This window comes from Elephantulus edwardii, unplaced genomic scaffold (genome assembly GCF_000299155.1).
Source record: "Elephantulus edwardii isolate Elephantulus edwardi_28Jun2011 unplaced genomic scaffold, EleEdw1.0 scaffold00226, whole genome shotgun sequence".
NCBI lineage: Eukaryota > Metazoa > Chordata > Mammalia > Macroscelidea > Macroscelididae > Elephantulus > Elephantulus edwardii.
In genome coordinates, this window is record NW_006399976.1 from 4,159,856 (window position 1) to 4,176,362 (window position 16,507).

Consider the following 16,507-nt stretch of genomic DNA (forward strand, 5'->3'; position numbering starts at 1 on the left):
GTCTCTCTCTGCTTTTCAGTACTCTGGAGAGGTTCCTGACAACACATTTTTCCACTACAATTTGTCTTTTGATTTCCTCACTGTTGGTGCCAAGAGTGTTGTTTGTGGAGCTGAGCAAGCTGTAATTGTTAACAACCTCAATCTCATCTCCATATAACATGGTGGTGCCAATTGGGCCAGTGGTAAGAATCTTTGTCTTCTTGATGCGGAGCTTCAAAATGATACTATTATGCAAAATTTTGTTCTTGGTTGAAAAGTCTTTTTATGGCCTGTTTTATATCCTTGTTTCTGAGACTGTAGATAAAGGGGTTCAGCATGGGAGTGACCACAGTGTACATCACTGATGCTATTGCACTGGCCCTAGAGTTTTGGGAAACAGAAGGACTGAAATAAATCCCAAGAATTGTACAATAGAACAAGGAAACCACTGAGATGTGAGATCCACATGTGGAAAAGGCTTTATACTTGCTCCCAGCTGATGAAATTCTCAAAATAGAGGAAACTATCTTAGTGTAAGAGAAAAGGATCCCAGTGAGTGGAATAACACCCAAAAGTCCTGATGCAAAACACAGAACCAAGTCATTGAGGGAAGTGTCAGAGCAAGCCACTTGGATTACCTGACTAAGTTCACAGAAAAAGTGGGGAATTTCCAGGTCTGTGCAGAAAGACAACCGCAAAACCAGTAAGCAGTGTAAGAGAGATTCCAGAAAACTCAGTAACCAGGATACCAGAAGTAGGAGGCCACACACCTTGGGGTTCATGATGACTGTGTAGCGTAGGGGATGGCAGATAGCCACAAACCGGTCATAGGCCATCACTGTCAACAGGGAAATGTCTAAGTCTCCAAAAAGAATGAAAAAATACATCTGAGTAATGCAGCCTTCATAAGTAATAACTTTGTTCTGCATCTGGATGTTCAGAAGCATCTTTGGGACTGTGGTGGAAGTGAAACAGATGTCTGAAAAAGAGAGGTTGGACAGAAAGAAGTACATGGGCGTGTGGAGGTGGGAGTCCGTGATGGTGGCCAAGATGATAAGCAGGTTCCCAGTGAAGGTGACCAGGTACATGGACAGGAACAGCCCGAAGAAGAGGGGCTGCAGGTCTGTCTCTTCTGAGAGCCCCAGAAGAATAAATTCCAAAACTTGTGTTTGATTTTCCGGTTCCATGTAGCTGCTGAAACCACTGGAAAAGAGAAAGGAGCAACACAAACTGAGCCACAAGCACTGAACAACCTAACAGGCAGTTGTTTATATTAAAAGTAATTTTTAACTAATTCTTGCATGTTGTCTAAATCTAGAGCTTTTTAACTGGGAATTTTATGGATTGCAAACTGCTGTACCTTCTCCTTGCCCCAGAAACTAACTTTCTTACTTCTAATCTCAACTTTTTCAGAAGGCCATCTATTTCTGTACAAACCTCTTGAGATTTTGTTATGCTTATTAAAATAATTATTTTAAGAATTACTTTATGCTATTTTTTTAAAGGCACTGGGAAGAGCAGTGAAAAGTAATTGAAAAAATTATTTCCCTTAGTACAATGAATGTATAATGGTGGTGCTGAAGTCAAAAGATCGGATATAAATAAAATTATTTATCAGGCTCACTGTTTTAAAATATAATAATGTAGAATTAGTTTTAAAGTGAGCAAAATATTCTTTGTATCATTCTGTAAGCTGAACAAATCATTCAAGAAGCTGAACAGTATAAATAAGAATATGGGATCAGATTTGGGAGAAAACTCATTAAGACCCTGTATAATACAAATTATGCAACCTTTAAAATAGAATATGAAGAAGTCTTGAATCACTTACTGCAAGAAGATCAAAGACTACTGTTTTCCATAAGAATTACATCTAAGAATGTGGGGAGAAAGAATCTCTCACAGATTGTGAGTGGGACTGTAAAATGGTACAACCATTCTGGAAGACAGTTTGGAGATTCCTCAAAAAACAGAACATAGAAATTCCATATGACCTAGCTATTCCATTGCTTGTAATATACCCCGAGAACATGAGAACGGAGGCACAAATGGAGATTTGTACACCAATGTTAAGAGCAGCATTAGTCACCATTGCAAGAACATTGAAATGCACAAATAAGGTCTAACGACTAATAAATGTATTGAGAAATTATGGTACATTCACACAATGGAATACTATGCAGCATGCAGGACAACGATTTTGTAAATTATTACCTAACTTGGGAGGGACTGGAGAGCATTATGCTGAATGAACTCAGCCCCATAAGGACAAATACTGAGGATCCAGGAGGGGCAGGAGAGGCTGGAAGCAGAGGGATGTGGATGTGCACGGAAAGGGAGCATTCATCATGGAGCTGTACAATTTGGTGGGGTGAGGGGTGGTGAGGGAAATTGGAAGATTCTGTTCTCGAAAACAATGTATTTGAATTTTGTACATCAACTAGAATGAAAACATTGACTTGCAGTGGGGGAAGGGAAGGTGAGAGTGTAAAATGTAAAACAATGCATGAATTAAAAAATCTTATTCTCCAGCAGGCTTTCAGAGGCTGTGAATCATACAGAAGGAAATTGATCATTTTTATCCTTCAGAAATTATAGTGGTTTTAAACGGTCTGTCTTTGGGTTGGTAGTGCAATTCCTTACCACTAGGCTACCAAAGTTCCATGTGCACATAGAAAGGCAGAGTCAATCTACAGAGAAGGAGATTGGAATAACATAGAGAAACATGTAGGGAAGGAGATTATTAAGAGCAATCTAAGATACAGAAGGAGACCTGATAATGTATTGCATCTGCCAGGCTACTAACGTAAAAGAGTATCACTTTAAAAGCACAAGACAACGATGAGATATCATCTCACCCCAGTAAGAATTGCGAAATTTAACAAAACAGCAAACATCAAATGCTGGCGAGGTTGTGGAGAAATTGGAACCCTTATTCACTGTTGGTGGGTGTGTAAAATGGTGCTACCACTATGGAAGGCAGTATGACGCTTTCTCAAAAAGTTGCAAATAGAAATACCATTTGGCCCAGCAATTCCGCTACTTGGAATATACCATAAAGAAACCATAACTACCACCCAAGCAGATATATGCACACCCATGTTTATCATGGCTTTGTTCACAATAGCAAGGAGTTGGAAACAAACTAAGTGCCCATCAACAAACGAATGTGTAGACAAGCTGTGGTATATTCACACAATGGAATACTATGCTGCATTGGAAAACAAGGAACTCATGCAATATTATTCAAAATGGATCACACTGGAGGACATTATACTGAGTGAAATATCTCAGTCACAAAAGGACGAATACTGCATAGTGCCACGGTTGTAAAACAGGACTGACCTCGGGACTGGGGGGAGACTGAGAAAGATGGGATAAATTACGTATACTGCATTGAAACAGATGAGGGAGTGAACTATTTAAAAGGGATATATGATTAGGTATTATTGTCATGACAGGAATCTAGAACGAAGACTGCATAGTGGAATGGACTAGGGGAGAGGGATTGTATAACAACAAAAGAATTTTTCTTTTATTTTTTTAAAGAGAGGGATGATCTGGAGGGGAGGGATGGGCAGAGAAAAAAGAGCAACAATAAATGATTAGAAATAATAATAATAAAAAAAGCACCAGCTAGACTGTGGGAGATTTATGGGCAGTCTCTTCCTGTACTAATCTTGGAAATAAGACAGAACACCATTATGAGTTGGACTAGTTAAATTGACTGTGGATTTGTTTTTATAAGATTTAGAAAGGAAGTAATGGAGTCACAACTTCCTTAATGTGGACAACCTTACAGTCCCTAGTTGTAGTCCTCAAAAGGCCCAGAAAAAGAAAGTGGAATTATCAAAGTAGAAAAAAACCATTTTCTTTGTTTTATGCTCTAAAAGTATTCCTATTCTCATCAATGTGGGTGCCCTTATGGTAAGATGAGCTGTCAAACTAAAGACATTCACCAATGGTTCTACAGGTAAAGGATGGGGAATCTCCTCCCTGTGACAACCTGCAGGAACATAAACGATGAGTAACTTTTGACCTGAGAACATGTAAGAATAGTAATGACCTTAGAGACCGGATGGTGCCATTTCATCTCATGTACTTCCAGCATATTGTTAGGAGGGGTCAGTCCTTGGACAAGGACATCTTACTGGGAAAGGTGTAGTGCCACAGAAAAAGAGGAAGACCACCAGCAAGTTGGATTGACGTAGTGACTTTGACAATGGGTTTCAGCATACCCGAAATTGTGAGGACGGCAGAGGGCAGAGCAATTTCAGATGTGGTGTCCGCAGTGTCATTATGAGTCATGGTCTACTCAATCGTGTCTAACAAGAGCAAAACCAATAGTATTCTCCAAAGAAATAACTAGGACTCGTTGGAGAAATATCTGATTTAAAATTGAGGTAGCATACATACAACATATAGAGGAAAAGTTGGAGTGTTGTGTAATGCAAGATATAAAAATCACCATAATCACAGCAATTAATAAGTCTTGGAGAAGATTTGGTGAGATAGGAACTGTTTTACATTGTTGGTGGGATTGTACAATGGTACAACCGATCTGGAAGGCAGTTTGGTTCTTTCTTAAAAACCTCAACATAGAAATTCCATAGGACTCGGCTATTCAATTGCTTGAAATATATCCCAAGAAATGAGATCTGATGCTCAAACAGAAATTTGTCCACCAATGTTCACAGCAGCATTATTCACCATCACAAGAACATGGAAACAGCCCAGATGTCCAACCACAATGGAATGGATTGAAAAGTTGTGGTTCATTCACATAATGGAACACTACGCATCATGCAGGAGCAATCCTAACTTGGGAGGGACTGAAGTGTATTATGCTGAGTGAACCTAACTCAATCCCACAAGGACAAATACTGTATAAAACCATTACTGTAGAATGAGTCTGAGGATACAAAGCAGTCGGGAGGGTGGAGGGGTGAGGATGGAGGGAGTGTAGGATGTTAATCAGAAGGTTACATGATTTGATGTGTAGGTTGGTTGAAGGAAATGAGAAGGATCTTTTGTTAAAAACAATATATTCAAACGTTGTAAATAAATGAGAATAAAATTTAAATATAAAAGATAATAATGGAGCTATGTTAATGAACATAGCAGACAACTGAAAGAACTCTCAATATACAAACTGAAACCTTCTGAGCAAAAAGATCAAGTAGTATTGGATCATAACCAAAGTATAAAGTAAATGTCCATGAAACTATGCTCCCATAAATAAATGATTAAATACATAAATGATGAGAGAAATCTTTTTAAAGCTATGTCAATAATTCATATAAATTATCTACTCTCAAAGAGATGGGTTGTAACATTTTATTCTGTTAATGTGGTCTTTAGTAATTTCTTAACATACAGAACAATGTGGAAATGTGGATAAAGGGCAGCTATAAAATGGAGAGAGCCAGATAAACACGAGGTCACCAAGGGCGCACAAATCAACATCAAGAGGAACAAGTCATGTTGAGGTAATTTTTTAAAATGACATTTCCCCCATGGTCTTCCTTTCATAAAGTCACAATTCCAATCATGACAATAAGAATAGGCAAGTGACAATTCAAAGAAATTTTACAACAGGCTAGGCGAGTACTTCTAATACATGATATGGTTACCCAAAACAAGGAAAATCAGATAATCTATCAGAGTCAGGGGAATTAAAAGAAAGGTGGAAAATAAATGTAATGTGGGACTCTAGAAAGAAGATGTTAATAATGAGGGACTGAGATTGAGGTTAATGGGAACTGTCCATCTTCTCTTTGCAAATTTTTTGTAACTATAAAACTGATCAACGAATGGTGATTAATTTTATAAAATATACATAATTGTATAAAACACAATGTAAATGAAGAATAGAGTAGAAAAAAATGTATATGAACTTTGTAAACAAACCAATAAAAAAATAGTCATCATCCATCCATCACAGCTTATTGAAAAGAAATTACAAAGACTGGTTAAATGCAAATAACTCTGAAAGAGCAAACTGTGAGCTTCCCTAGATTCTACCTACTGTAGGCCTTCACAGGTTAGGCCACTATTGTAAATTTATATTCCCTATCACTAAAATCAGAATACTAATAATGCTAATTCATACAGAGATTACGAAACTGAGTAAAATAATGAAGTCCAAATGTCAAACATGCTTCACTTTTAATCAATAGGTATTTGAAGTGCATTTGGTTCAGCTCCTCAGAGACTCGTTCTCTACCTTCACTGTGCTGTGCCCCCTCGTCTCTCTCTATTTTTTAAAGAAGAGCAGTGGTTTATTTCTCACATTGACCGCAACTATCTGTCCATATTGTGAGCCTGGCTGTGAACATCCTTAGGCTTATCTCTGCCCTGACTCTCCAGTTATTTGATAATTCAATATCAACTATTAATTTAAGCTCAAATATAAAACTCTGTTATCAGCTACTGTCTACTTGATCAGGCATCTGTTCCAATTTAATTATGTGCATTTGTTGTTCATCAGATATTAAGTACTATATGTAATTTCCTAAGCAAATATTATCCTTCATTAACTGCAACATTTCCTCTCTTGATGCCTCTTCCTTACAGCAGGATCCTCACTACACCAGATACAAGTGGATGAAGTTAAAATGATACTTTCAACAAGGGTGGGGAAAAGAGATGTGAAACAAGGACAGAAGCTGCTGAGAGAAGATGCTCCCGTAAGGGAGAGCCAACTCCAGAAAAGACAGATTGGAGGAAGAAGACAAGTCAGAGTAGCCAGCATTAACCTTCACAATCTGGTACTTAAACTTGTCAGTTTTGGTTCTGTTATCCTTACCTTTATTTGTTGTTCTTGTTGATATCTATAGTTAATTACTATTCTGAGAAAGCCCTCAGCTGTACCCCATGCCCCAGCACCTGTGATGATGAGATGCAGCTCATCCAGATACTAGCAAGGAAGAGTCTGAGTTCATCAGGCTGTTTCTCCTTTATCCCTGTTGAAGTTAGAAGCTGTGTCCCCAGGAAGGACAGGGAGATGGAACCATTTGTGAAGCTTCTGGAAGACGCAATTGTGTTTCTTCACCACTTGATTTTAGTTAAGTAGTTTTGAAATAATGCAGGGAAGTATTTACAATACTGTGACTTTAGGAAATTAATTCCCATGTGCCCCAATAATGAAGTATTCCTCTTATGTTTCCTGAGAGATTTCTTTCTCTTAAGCTAGGAGAGAAACAGAAAGTACACTTGAGCCAGTTTTGGCCCATGGGGAACTTTTTGCAACATCTTATCCTATTTGATTCCTTCTTCCCAGGAGAAGGTCATCATTCTTTTAGATGTGTGTCTCCAACATGCAGAGTAACCCACAATGTCCAATTTATTAACCTCTAGGTATGTTTTCTTCTCCAAAGATCTAAGTAACACTACAATATGCAATAAGGGGATAATCATCACAATAGCACTAAAGAAACAGAAGTCTCAGAGAAATACAATCTACTGTAGACATTAGGCAAATAGGCAAGACAAACAAATATTAATGGAAAAAAAAGAATTATAGAGAGAAAGTAGGAAAAGTGTGATTACTTTATGGGTATTTTCAATAATATTTTGAAATGAGTTGTTTATGAAAATACAATTCTCTTTATAACCTGACCTAGCTGTAAAAAACTCTGTTGCAATTCTATTTTATTAATCCTTTCAAAAAACCAGCTCCTGTCTTATTGATGGTTTCATTTGTTTTTCTGTTTTTTATCTCATTGATTTCAGCTCTTATCCTTATAATTTACTTTCTTATAGAGGCTATTGGGTTAGATTATTGTTCTTGTTCTATTTGATGAAGGTGTTGAGTTAGACCATTCATTTTTCTTCTTCCTTCATTTTTAATGTGCTTGTCTATTGCTATGAACTGGCCCTTGAGGACTGCCATAGCTGAATACCAGAGGTTTTTGTACGTTATGTTTTTATTAACATTTGTTTGAAGGAACTTTTTAAAAATGTCATTCTTTATTTCTTCTGTGCCCCAATCATGTTTGAGCAGGGTGTTATTTAGCTTCCATGTTTATGGCTTTACAACTTTATCCTCTTGTAGTTAATTTTTCATTTTATGGCATTACGGTCTGAGAAGATACTTTGTATTATTTAAAAGTTTTTTAAATTACTGAGATGTTGCTTTGTGCCCTAATATGTGATCAGTTCTGGAGAATGTACCATGTGCACTTGAGAAGAAAGTGAATTGAATGCTCGGAATACTTCCACAAGTTCGAATTGTCTGACTTTGTAGTTCAAGTCTGCATCTTCGCTATGTTTCTTTAGAGTTAACCTATCCTTTGTTGAGAGTGGTACGTTAAAGTCTCTTATCACTATTGTGATTCTATTTCTTTCTTCAGTTCTATTAACACTTAATTGATGTATTTAACAGCTCTATCATTTGGTACACAGATGTTGATCGATGTAATGTCCCCTTGATCGACTGTGACTTTAATCACTATATACTGATTAATATTGCCACTCCTGCTTTTCTGTGGATGCCATTTTCTTGGTATATTTTTCCAGCCTTTTTAAGTCTATCTTTATCTTTGTTTATTAGATTTGTCTTGTAGAAAACATATTAACGGGATTTGCTTTTTTAATCCATTCTTCTACTCTTTTCCTCTTGATTGGTGCATTAAGTCCATTCACCTTAAGTATGAATACTTACAGGCCAGGTTTTTTTCTTTACCATTTTGCTGTGTTTCTTTCTTTCTTTCTTTTTTTTGGTTTCTTTTTATTATGGTTTATCCACTTTCCTCATCTCTGTGTGTGTAGAATTTCCCTTAAAAAAGTGCTTGTAGTTTTGGTCTTGTTTTCACAAATTCCTTAAGTTCTTTCTTTTCTGCCAAGGATGTGATTTCTCCTTCATATTTGATGTAGAACTTTGTTGGGTGTGATACAGGATCATGTGTGGGCTATTGTTTTCTTTCAACTTTTTGTATATCATCCCATTGTCTTCTTGCATGTATGATTTCTGTTGAAAAATCAGAACGTAATCTGATTGTTTTTGCTTTTTGGGTAACTCTCAGTTTTTCTCATGCTGCTTTCAATATTCTATCCTTATCTTTTATTTTGGAGAATTTGACTGTGATATGACTTGGTGTTTGTTTTTTTCTGGGGGGTGGGGGTCTAGTTTATTAGGTGTTTGCTGTCTTCCTGAATGTGGATTTCCTCATTCTCCATAATGCCTGGGAATTTTTTTCCTAGTACCTCTTCCACAATTTTCTCAGTGATCCCCCTTTCCCTTTTTTATTTTGGAATTCCAATCATATGTATGTTATTCCTTTTGGTGCCGCCCCACATAATTTAAATATTTTCTGTATTTATCATCTTTGATTTTTTTTCTTGTATGTTTCCTTTAAGGTTCTTGTCTCCTAGATCCATGTCTCTCTGCTCATCCTGTTCTTTTCTACTTTTTTGCCCTTCCAACGTGTTGGACTCTTTTACTATTTCAGTCTTAGTATTTTGGATTACGTTTTCATTCCTTTCTGTTATTTCTATTACTGTGTTGACAATATACTATTTTGTGATGATTTTTCAAGTTCTTGTATCTTTTTATAGTTTCAATTCTTTCTTCCTTTTATTTTTGCATTTTCTTCTGTACTTGTGCAAACTCCTCTTCATCAATACATCACTTCTGGCTCCTTGTCTCTGGAGCATTTGTTTTCCTCTAGTTTCCATTATTTAGTCTATGATTTGCACCTTCTTCTGTAACTATTCAAATAACTCTTCACCAATATATTCTTCTGGTTCTCTACTCCAGGACTTCCATTCCCCATGACCCCCATCCCCAATCACTTTTACTTGTGTTTTAGCTGTTTGAAAGGTCTTTGTATCAACAGATATCATGTGCCTTCTTGACTGGGGGCATTAATGAGGTCTCTGATATTCTCTGCTTTTTTTTTTTTTGAGAAGGTTTAATTTGTTTTTTCATGGTGTTTGAAATTGCCTGTTGCTTTCTAGACTTTATGTGAAGTTTTTCTGGGTGTTAAGTTGTTTCTACAGTGTCTCTGCAAGTTCTTGGTGGTTCTTGTGTTTATACTGTTACCAGTTAGTTGCCGAGTTAAAATGTGGTGAGATACTTACTCCACTGTAAGTCTTTTTAGGGAAAATTTGCCTTTCTTAAAGTCCTTGAGTTTCTCTCTATTCTGCACTGTAGCCCTGTAGAAATTTCTCCTTGAAGTTATCCCCTGAAATAAACTCTATAGGACTCTTTCATATATGAAGAGGCTGAATGATGCGAGACCAGGTGCTTTACCCAAGGAGTTTCTCATACATGTTTTCTCCTGGAGCTTAATGTCTTCATCTTTTGAGTGGCAAGAGGTTAGAGTTTAAGGCTGTCACCTGAAGCAGCTTGCATGCAAGGGTTCTCAAGTCAGCCCTCCATCCCTCTCTTTCACAGAGAGCTACAAAAATCCCTTCCCTCTGCCTGAAGTTCTGTGTACTAAAATCTCTTGTCCTGTTTAGCTCCTGGGCTCCCTGCATGCAGAGTCTCACAGAGAGGCAAGAAAATTCATTCCTTTGGGCAAAGTTGTGCACATTAAAGTCTCTTGTCCTGCTTTGCCCCTGGGATGGCCCTATAGTGGCAGAGTTAAGGACTCCCAGATGGATGTACATATATGCCCAGGTATGCCTCAGTCCTGTCTCCCCACAAGCTTGGAGAGTGCTTGCTTCAGCACAGAGCCCCCACCTCTCTTGGCCTTTTCTCTTGAGGCTTGGTGTGATCCTTTGTCTCTGGTGTGGTGGGATATCAGACCTCTATCTGGGCCTCCTGTTTGCAGAGGCTCCCAGGTCAGCCCTGTGTCCCTGAGCACAAAGTTCTGCTCACTTAAGTCTCTTGTTCTGTTTGTCTGTTAAAATAGCGCTGCAGTTATGTAGGCAAGGACCCCCAGATGGCGGTGCCTACAACCCCAGGGAAGCCTCAGTTCTATTTCTTTGCTGCAATTCTAAAACCACACTGTTGAAATCCAGCACCTTCTCTGCGGGAGAAGGATGGGCAACCTCCTTCCATTCGATTAAATGCCTCTGAAAATCTACTGGAGGGTCAGCTATAAATTCGTTCTGAGTTTAAAACGTACAAAAACAACAGAGTAAACATGTATGAATAATTAAAAAAACTGATATCTCGTATACATTTTCACTTAAATACAAAGAAAAAAATGTAAAAAGACACAGGCAACACACAGATGAGCATAATTTAATGTGATTTGATAAAAATATTTCTGATATTAATACAGTCTCTCACAGCCTCACTAGTGTATTTTTATCATGACTTCGACTTTCCAAAATAGGAAGAAAGACTTTCAAAATCTCCTTAATAACATCAAAACATTGCTTTCAATAGAGCCAGAAGATTAATTTCTCAGCTTAGAAGGGATTCAGTGTGTTCCTGGGGACAATTTGCCTTTCTCAAATACAGATTACTTTAATGACACAGATAGAATAAAACTTTCTACCAAAGGAGAGTCTTCATTTTTCTCATCTTCCAAGATTAAAAATGAAGATAAACAATTGCCAAGGTTTATTAATAATTTAAAGGTGTAATGTATGTGATATGAATCTGCCGAGTTGCCAAAAACAAAGTGAAATACATAAGGATCAAAATCCTAGGCATTATTGAGAAGAAAAGGACTGTAATTGGCCATATTTGATTAGACAGCTGTTGTATACAGAGAGTAAAGTAATTTTATAATTATTAACAATGAGACAGACAACTAAGAACGAGATAAAATAGAGTGTAAAAGACAAGGGGCCAACAGTTCCAAGGACTGAAGCACCTCAAACCATGCCTCTCTGTGTATTTATTGAGAATCATCAGAAAGGTAAACAAAGGAAAATGATAAGGGAATAGAAAACAAAAACAAAGGATCAGGGGCAATTCTTTTGCAAATAAGGCGGAGTTCTTCTCTATTGTTTACCTTATACATTTCTCAGAAGGGAGGGATTCAATAAATACAAACTAAGAAACTCTTAACAATGCCGTAGTGCCTCAGGGTGAACTCCAGCTTGTATTACACCTCCCTCATATCCTAATAGAGCATTTGGTTTACTGTTGTTGTTGTTGTTATGTGCCGTTGCTTCATAGCCACCCTGTGTACAACAGCCCTCAACCCTGCTCTTCCCTGTGCCAATCGCACTGCCTCTGACACACCCATCCCGATTACCCCAGCCACTGAATCAATCCACCTCATAGAGGGTCTCCCCCTCCTGCGCTGTCCCTCCACCCTCCCAAGCATGATGTCCCTCTCCAAGGACCTGTCCCTCCTTACAACATGTCCAAAGTATGTCAGACGAAGCCTCAGAATCCTTGCCTTCAAGGAGCAGCCTGGTGTAACCCTCTCTAAGATGAATCTGTTTGTTTTGTTGGCAGTCCAGGGTACATTCAATACTCTTCTCCAGCACCACAACGCAAAGGCATCAATTCTTCTTCTATCCTCCTTAGTCATTGTTCAACTCTCTGATGCATAACAAGTGATTGCAAAGACCATAGCCTGTATCAGACGCACCTTAGTCTCCAGAGTGACACTATTGCTCTTCAGTACCCTGGAGAGGTCCCTAACAGCAGACTTTCCCATCGCAATACGTTTTTTAATTTCCTGGCTACTGGTGCCAAGAGTGTTGACCGTGGAGCCAAGCAGACTAAAGTTGTTAACAATCTCAATCTCTTCACCATCCATCCTGATGCTGCCAATTGGTCCAGTTGTGAGAATCTTTGTCTTCCTGACATTGAACTTCAATTCATACTGAAGGCTGCAGTCCTTGACCCTCTGCAGCAAGCATTTCAGGTCCTCCTCAGTTTCAGCAAGCAGGGTTGTATCATCTGCATAACACAGATTGTTAATAGATCTTCCACCAATCCTGATGCCACACTTCTCCTCATAGAGCCCAGCCTCTCGGATAATCTGTTCTGCATACAGGTTGAAAAGGTATGGAGATAGGATACATCCCTGGCGTACGCCTTTCCCAATTTTGAACTATGCAGTGTTCGGCTTCCCACAGACAACCATATGAATTAATGTAGCAAAGAGAAAGATTTATTGGTAGGAAGAGGCCTATAAGTGCAAACCAACATGGATGAGGTAGAGCAGAGGAATAAAACATTTTAGGGTTTCCAGAATCTCCCTTTAGAATTAGGGATTTTATCTACACAGAGCTTTGTTTCACTGTCCCTATTCCTCCTTCCCAAATTTTTAGCAATATAATATATGTCATGTATCATATAATAAACTCCAGAAACACTAAAGATGCAGTTGATTATCTAGATATTATAAGAAAAGACACTGAGTTGATTGATGTAGTTTATTCCCTTGGATGATGGATGAAGTCAGGAGCTCTACGCCAAGGAGGCCAGGAACATAGAACCACTCACGAGGCTTCCTGAAGACATACCTATGTTTAATAATCACCTGACATTAATAGAATAGAGCTGAGATAGTACAAGAGGTATTGGACATCGTGCTTAGAAGGGTGTAAGAACTACATAGGAAAGGAAATCCCTTGAAGAGATGGATAGACACAGTAACTGGGATAATGGGAGTATGTGTGTTGAAGACAGTGAGATAGGCTCAGGATAGGGCCGGGTTCAGAACTATTTAGCATAGAGTCGCTATGACTCACAGGTGACTTGATGGTACATAACAATAGCAACAATGATGATGACATTAAGTAAGGAATTCATATCCCCATGAGCCTGACTAATGAAATTTTCCTTTATCTCTGTGCACCCTGAAACAATTAGCTCTCTTGAACTAATAGAGAAAAAGATTATGAAAACATACTAAATTTGACCTTGGAGACATACTTAGCATTCTATATGCAACACTTCTCTGGATGAAGCCCCTCTTAGGAGAACACTTCTCTTTAGATGTAGTCTCTAGGCTTTCAGAATGCTCCAAAATAGATTGCAACAATATAAATTTTGAAGGGAGATTCCATTAGCTGCCATTCAGAAGCCTACAACAGATCTGAATGCCGTCCTCTCCTACACCATCCTCGCATTTGATAGTCTAAGTACACTAATACATCAACTATGTTCTCCCTAGTGTTGGTTTTCATTCATGAGTTATCTTTCACTAACATTTCACTTTATCTTTTCTTCTTTGGCAGGAGTATTTGTTTAACCTTATTTACCCATTTGTTCTTTCAGTCACTCAACAAAAATGTTCATTCAGTAACTGCTATGAGGTAGACACTAAGTCATATGCTCTATAAATAAAGGGAAAAAAGTAAGACATTGTTCTTTCTTCTAATCATTTCACAGTCTAAACCGTGGTCCACACTGAAAGTGTAAATCCTAATAGAGGAGAGCCCTTCTTTTCTCTTCTGGGGAGTGACAAGCGTGTTCAAGCTACTGACTTTTTACTTAGGAGCCAAGCATTGATCCTCCTATATTACCAGGACTCACTGTCCACCCTTCTTTTGTGGCTGCTTGGTGGATTGGCTCTGCCAGAGATGTAAGGCCTTATGTTTAGCAAGGAACTACTGATATATTATCAGAGATCCTCTTGAATACAAAAACAAACAAAAATATCTCCACATAAAAAAGAAATAAATACCAGGAAATTATAGTTAAGCTCCATTTAGTTGTATAAAAAAATGTTGATCATTCCCAGGAAGGTTATTGATGGTTTAAAAGGATGGTTTACAATTATAATTATGCTGAGCCATGAGTTCTTCCAGGTGGAAAAAATATTTTAAGGAGAGGCCACAGGGAATAATGTTGCTAGGTGCCATTGAGTTGAGTATGACTCATGGCGACACAATGAACAAAAGATCTGAACCTAGTCCTGTGCTGCTCCATCCTCACACTTCTGACCTACAAGAACCCTTTGCGGCAGTCACCTTCTCAGTCCACCTGCTTGAGGGCTGTTCTCTCCTTTGCTGACCCTCCACCCTTCCCAAAATCATGTCTTTCTTCAAGGACTAGCTCATCGTAGCAATATGTCCAAAGTATGTGAGGTGAAGACCCATCATTTTTGCCTCCAGAGCTCTACAGCTGCACCCTCTCCAAGACATAGGAATTTGTTTTCTGTGGTTAAATAAAACAAATGTGTATTTAGGGGCTTGGAAATAATTAATAACATCTGACCAACAATAAAGATTAGAGAATAAAAAGTTAAACCATAAAAGCAAGAATTCTGAGGCTTCATCTGACATACTTTGGACATGTTTTAAGGAGGGACTGGTCCTTGGAGAGGGACATCTTGCTTGGTAGGGTGGACGGACAGCACTGGAGGGGAAGGCCCTCTATGAGATGGATTGATCAGTGACTGGGGTAATGGGGATGGGTGTATTGGAGCCAGTGCGATTGGCACAGGACAGAGCAGAGTTTAGGGCTGTTGTACACAGGGTAGCTATGAGTCGCAAGCAACTTGACGGCTCATAACAACAACAACAACAGCGACAACAACGCAGGTAACAGTGAATTGTTGTTATTTATGTTGTTGTTTGGTGTCTCAAGTTGTTTGAACCCAGCCCTATCTTGTGCCATCCTCATTATCCCTGCCATTTTTGAGCTATTTGAGCACATTTCTGCAGTCACTGTATTAATCCATCTTGTTGAGGGTCATCCTCTCGTTCACTGACTCTCCACTTCTCCATGCGTGATGTCCTTTTCCAAGGACTGGCATCTTCTCAACAAATTCCCAAAATATGTAAGACGGAGTTTCATCATCCTTCTCTTCAAGGAGCACTCAGGAGACACCTTCCCCAAGATTTGTTTGCTGTTTTTGGCAGTTCATGGCATATTCAGCACTATTATCCAACACCATACCTCAAAGTTGTGAACTCTTCTATTGTCAACCTTAGTCAATCAAGCATGGATCTTGGCTGAAAGCAGGAAATATAAGAAGGATGTAGATTTGTGTTTTATATATTATGCAAAGGCATTTAATTGAATGGATCATAACAAACTGTGGATAACATTTAGAAGGATGAGAATCCCAGAACATTTATTTGAACTATTATGACACATACTTCTTGGTTGTTGACCAAACAGAGAAGTGGTACACTGTATGGTTTAAAATCAAGACAGGAGTATGTCAGGGCTATATCCTTTCTCCACACCTTTTCAATCTGTGTGCAGAGCGAGTCATTAGAGAAGCTGGACTTTAAGAATAAAAACGTAGCATCAAAATAGGAGGAAAATTCTTAAACAACCTGTAGTATGCAGGTGATACAACATTTCTTGCTGAAATTGAGAAGGATTTGAGATGCTTATTGCAGAAGATCAAAGACTACTGCCTTTAGAATGAATTACATCTCAACATCAAGAAAGCAAACATCCTCACCAGTGGACCAACAGGCAACATCAAAATCGAAGATCGAAGTGATTCAATTTGGTGAGATCCAATTTAAATAGCCTTGGTAGCAGCAGTTAAGAAGTAAAACATTACATAATATTGAAAAGGTCTGCAGTAGTAACCTCTCCAAGGTATTGAAAAGAAACAATGTCAGTTGCAGGACTAAGGTGAGCCCGATTCAAGCTGTGGTATTTTTATTTTTTTTTTCTTCTTTTTTTTTTTCTATAATT

General features: G+C 38.3%; 1 protein-coding gene across 1 annotated transcript in view; it reads right to left on the minus strand.

Moving 5' to 3' along the window:
• Positions 1-227: 227 nt before the first annotated feature.
• Positions 228-16,507, minus strand: part of LOC102845240 (olfactory receptor 7A17-like) — a 27,522-nt gene continuing 11,242 nt past the window's right edge. The window contains exon 2 of the mRNA XM_006898353.1: positions 228-1,170. Coding sequence (XP_006898415.1) covers positions 228-1,170 — 943 coding nt within the window. The remainder of the gene's footprint in view (positions 1,171-16,507) is intronic.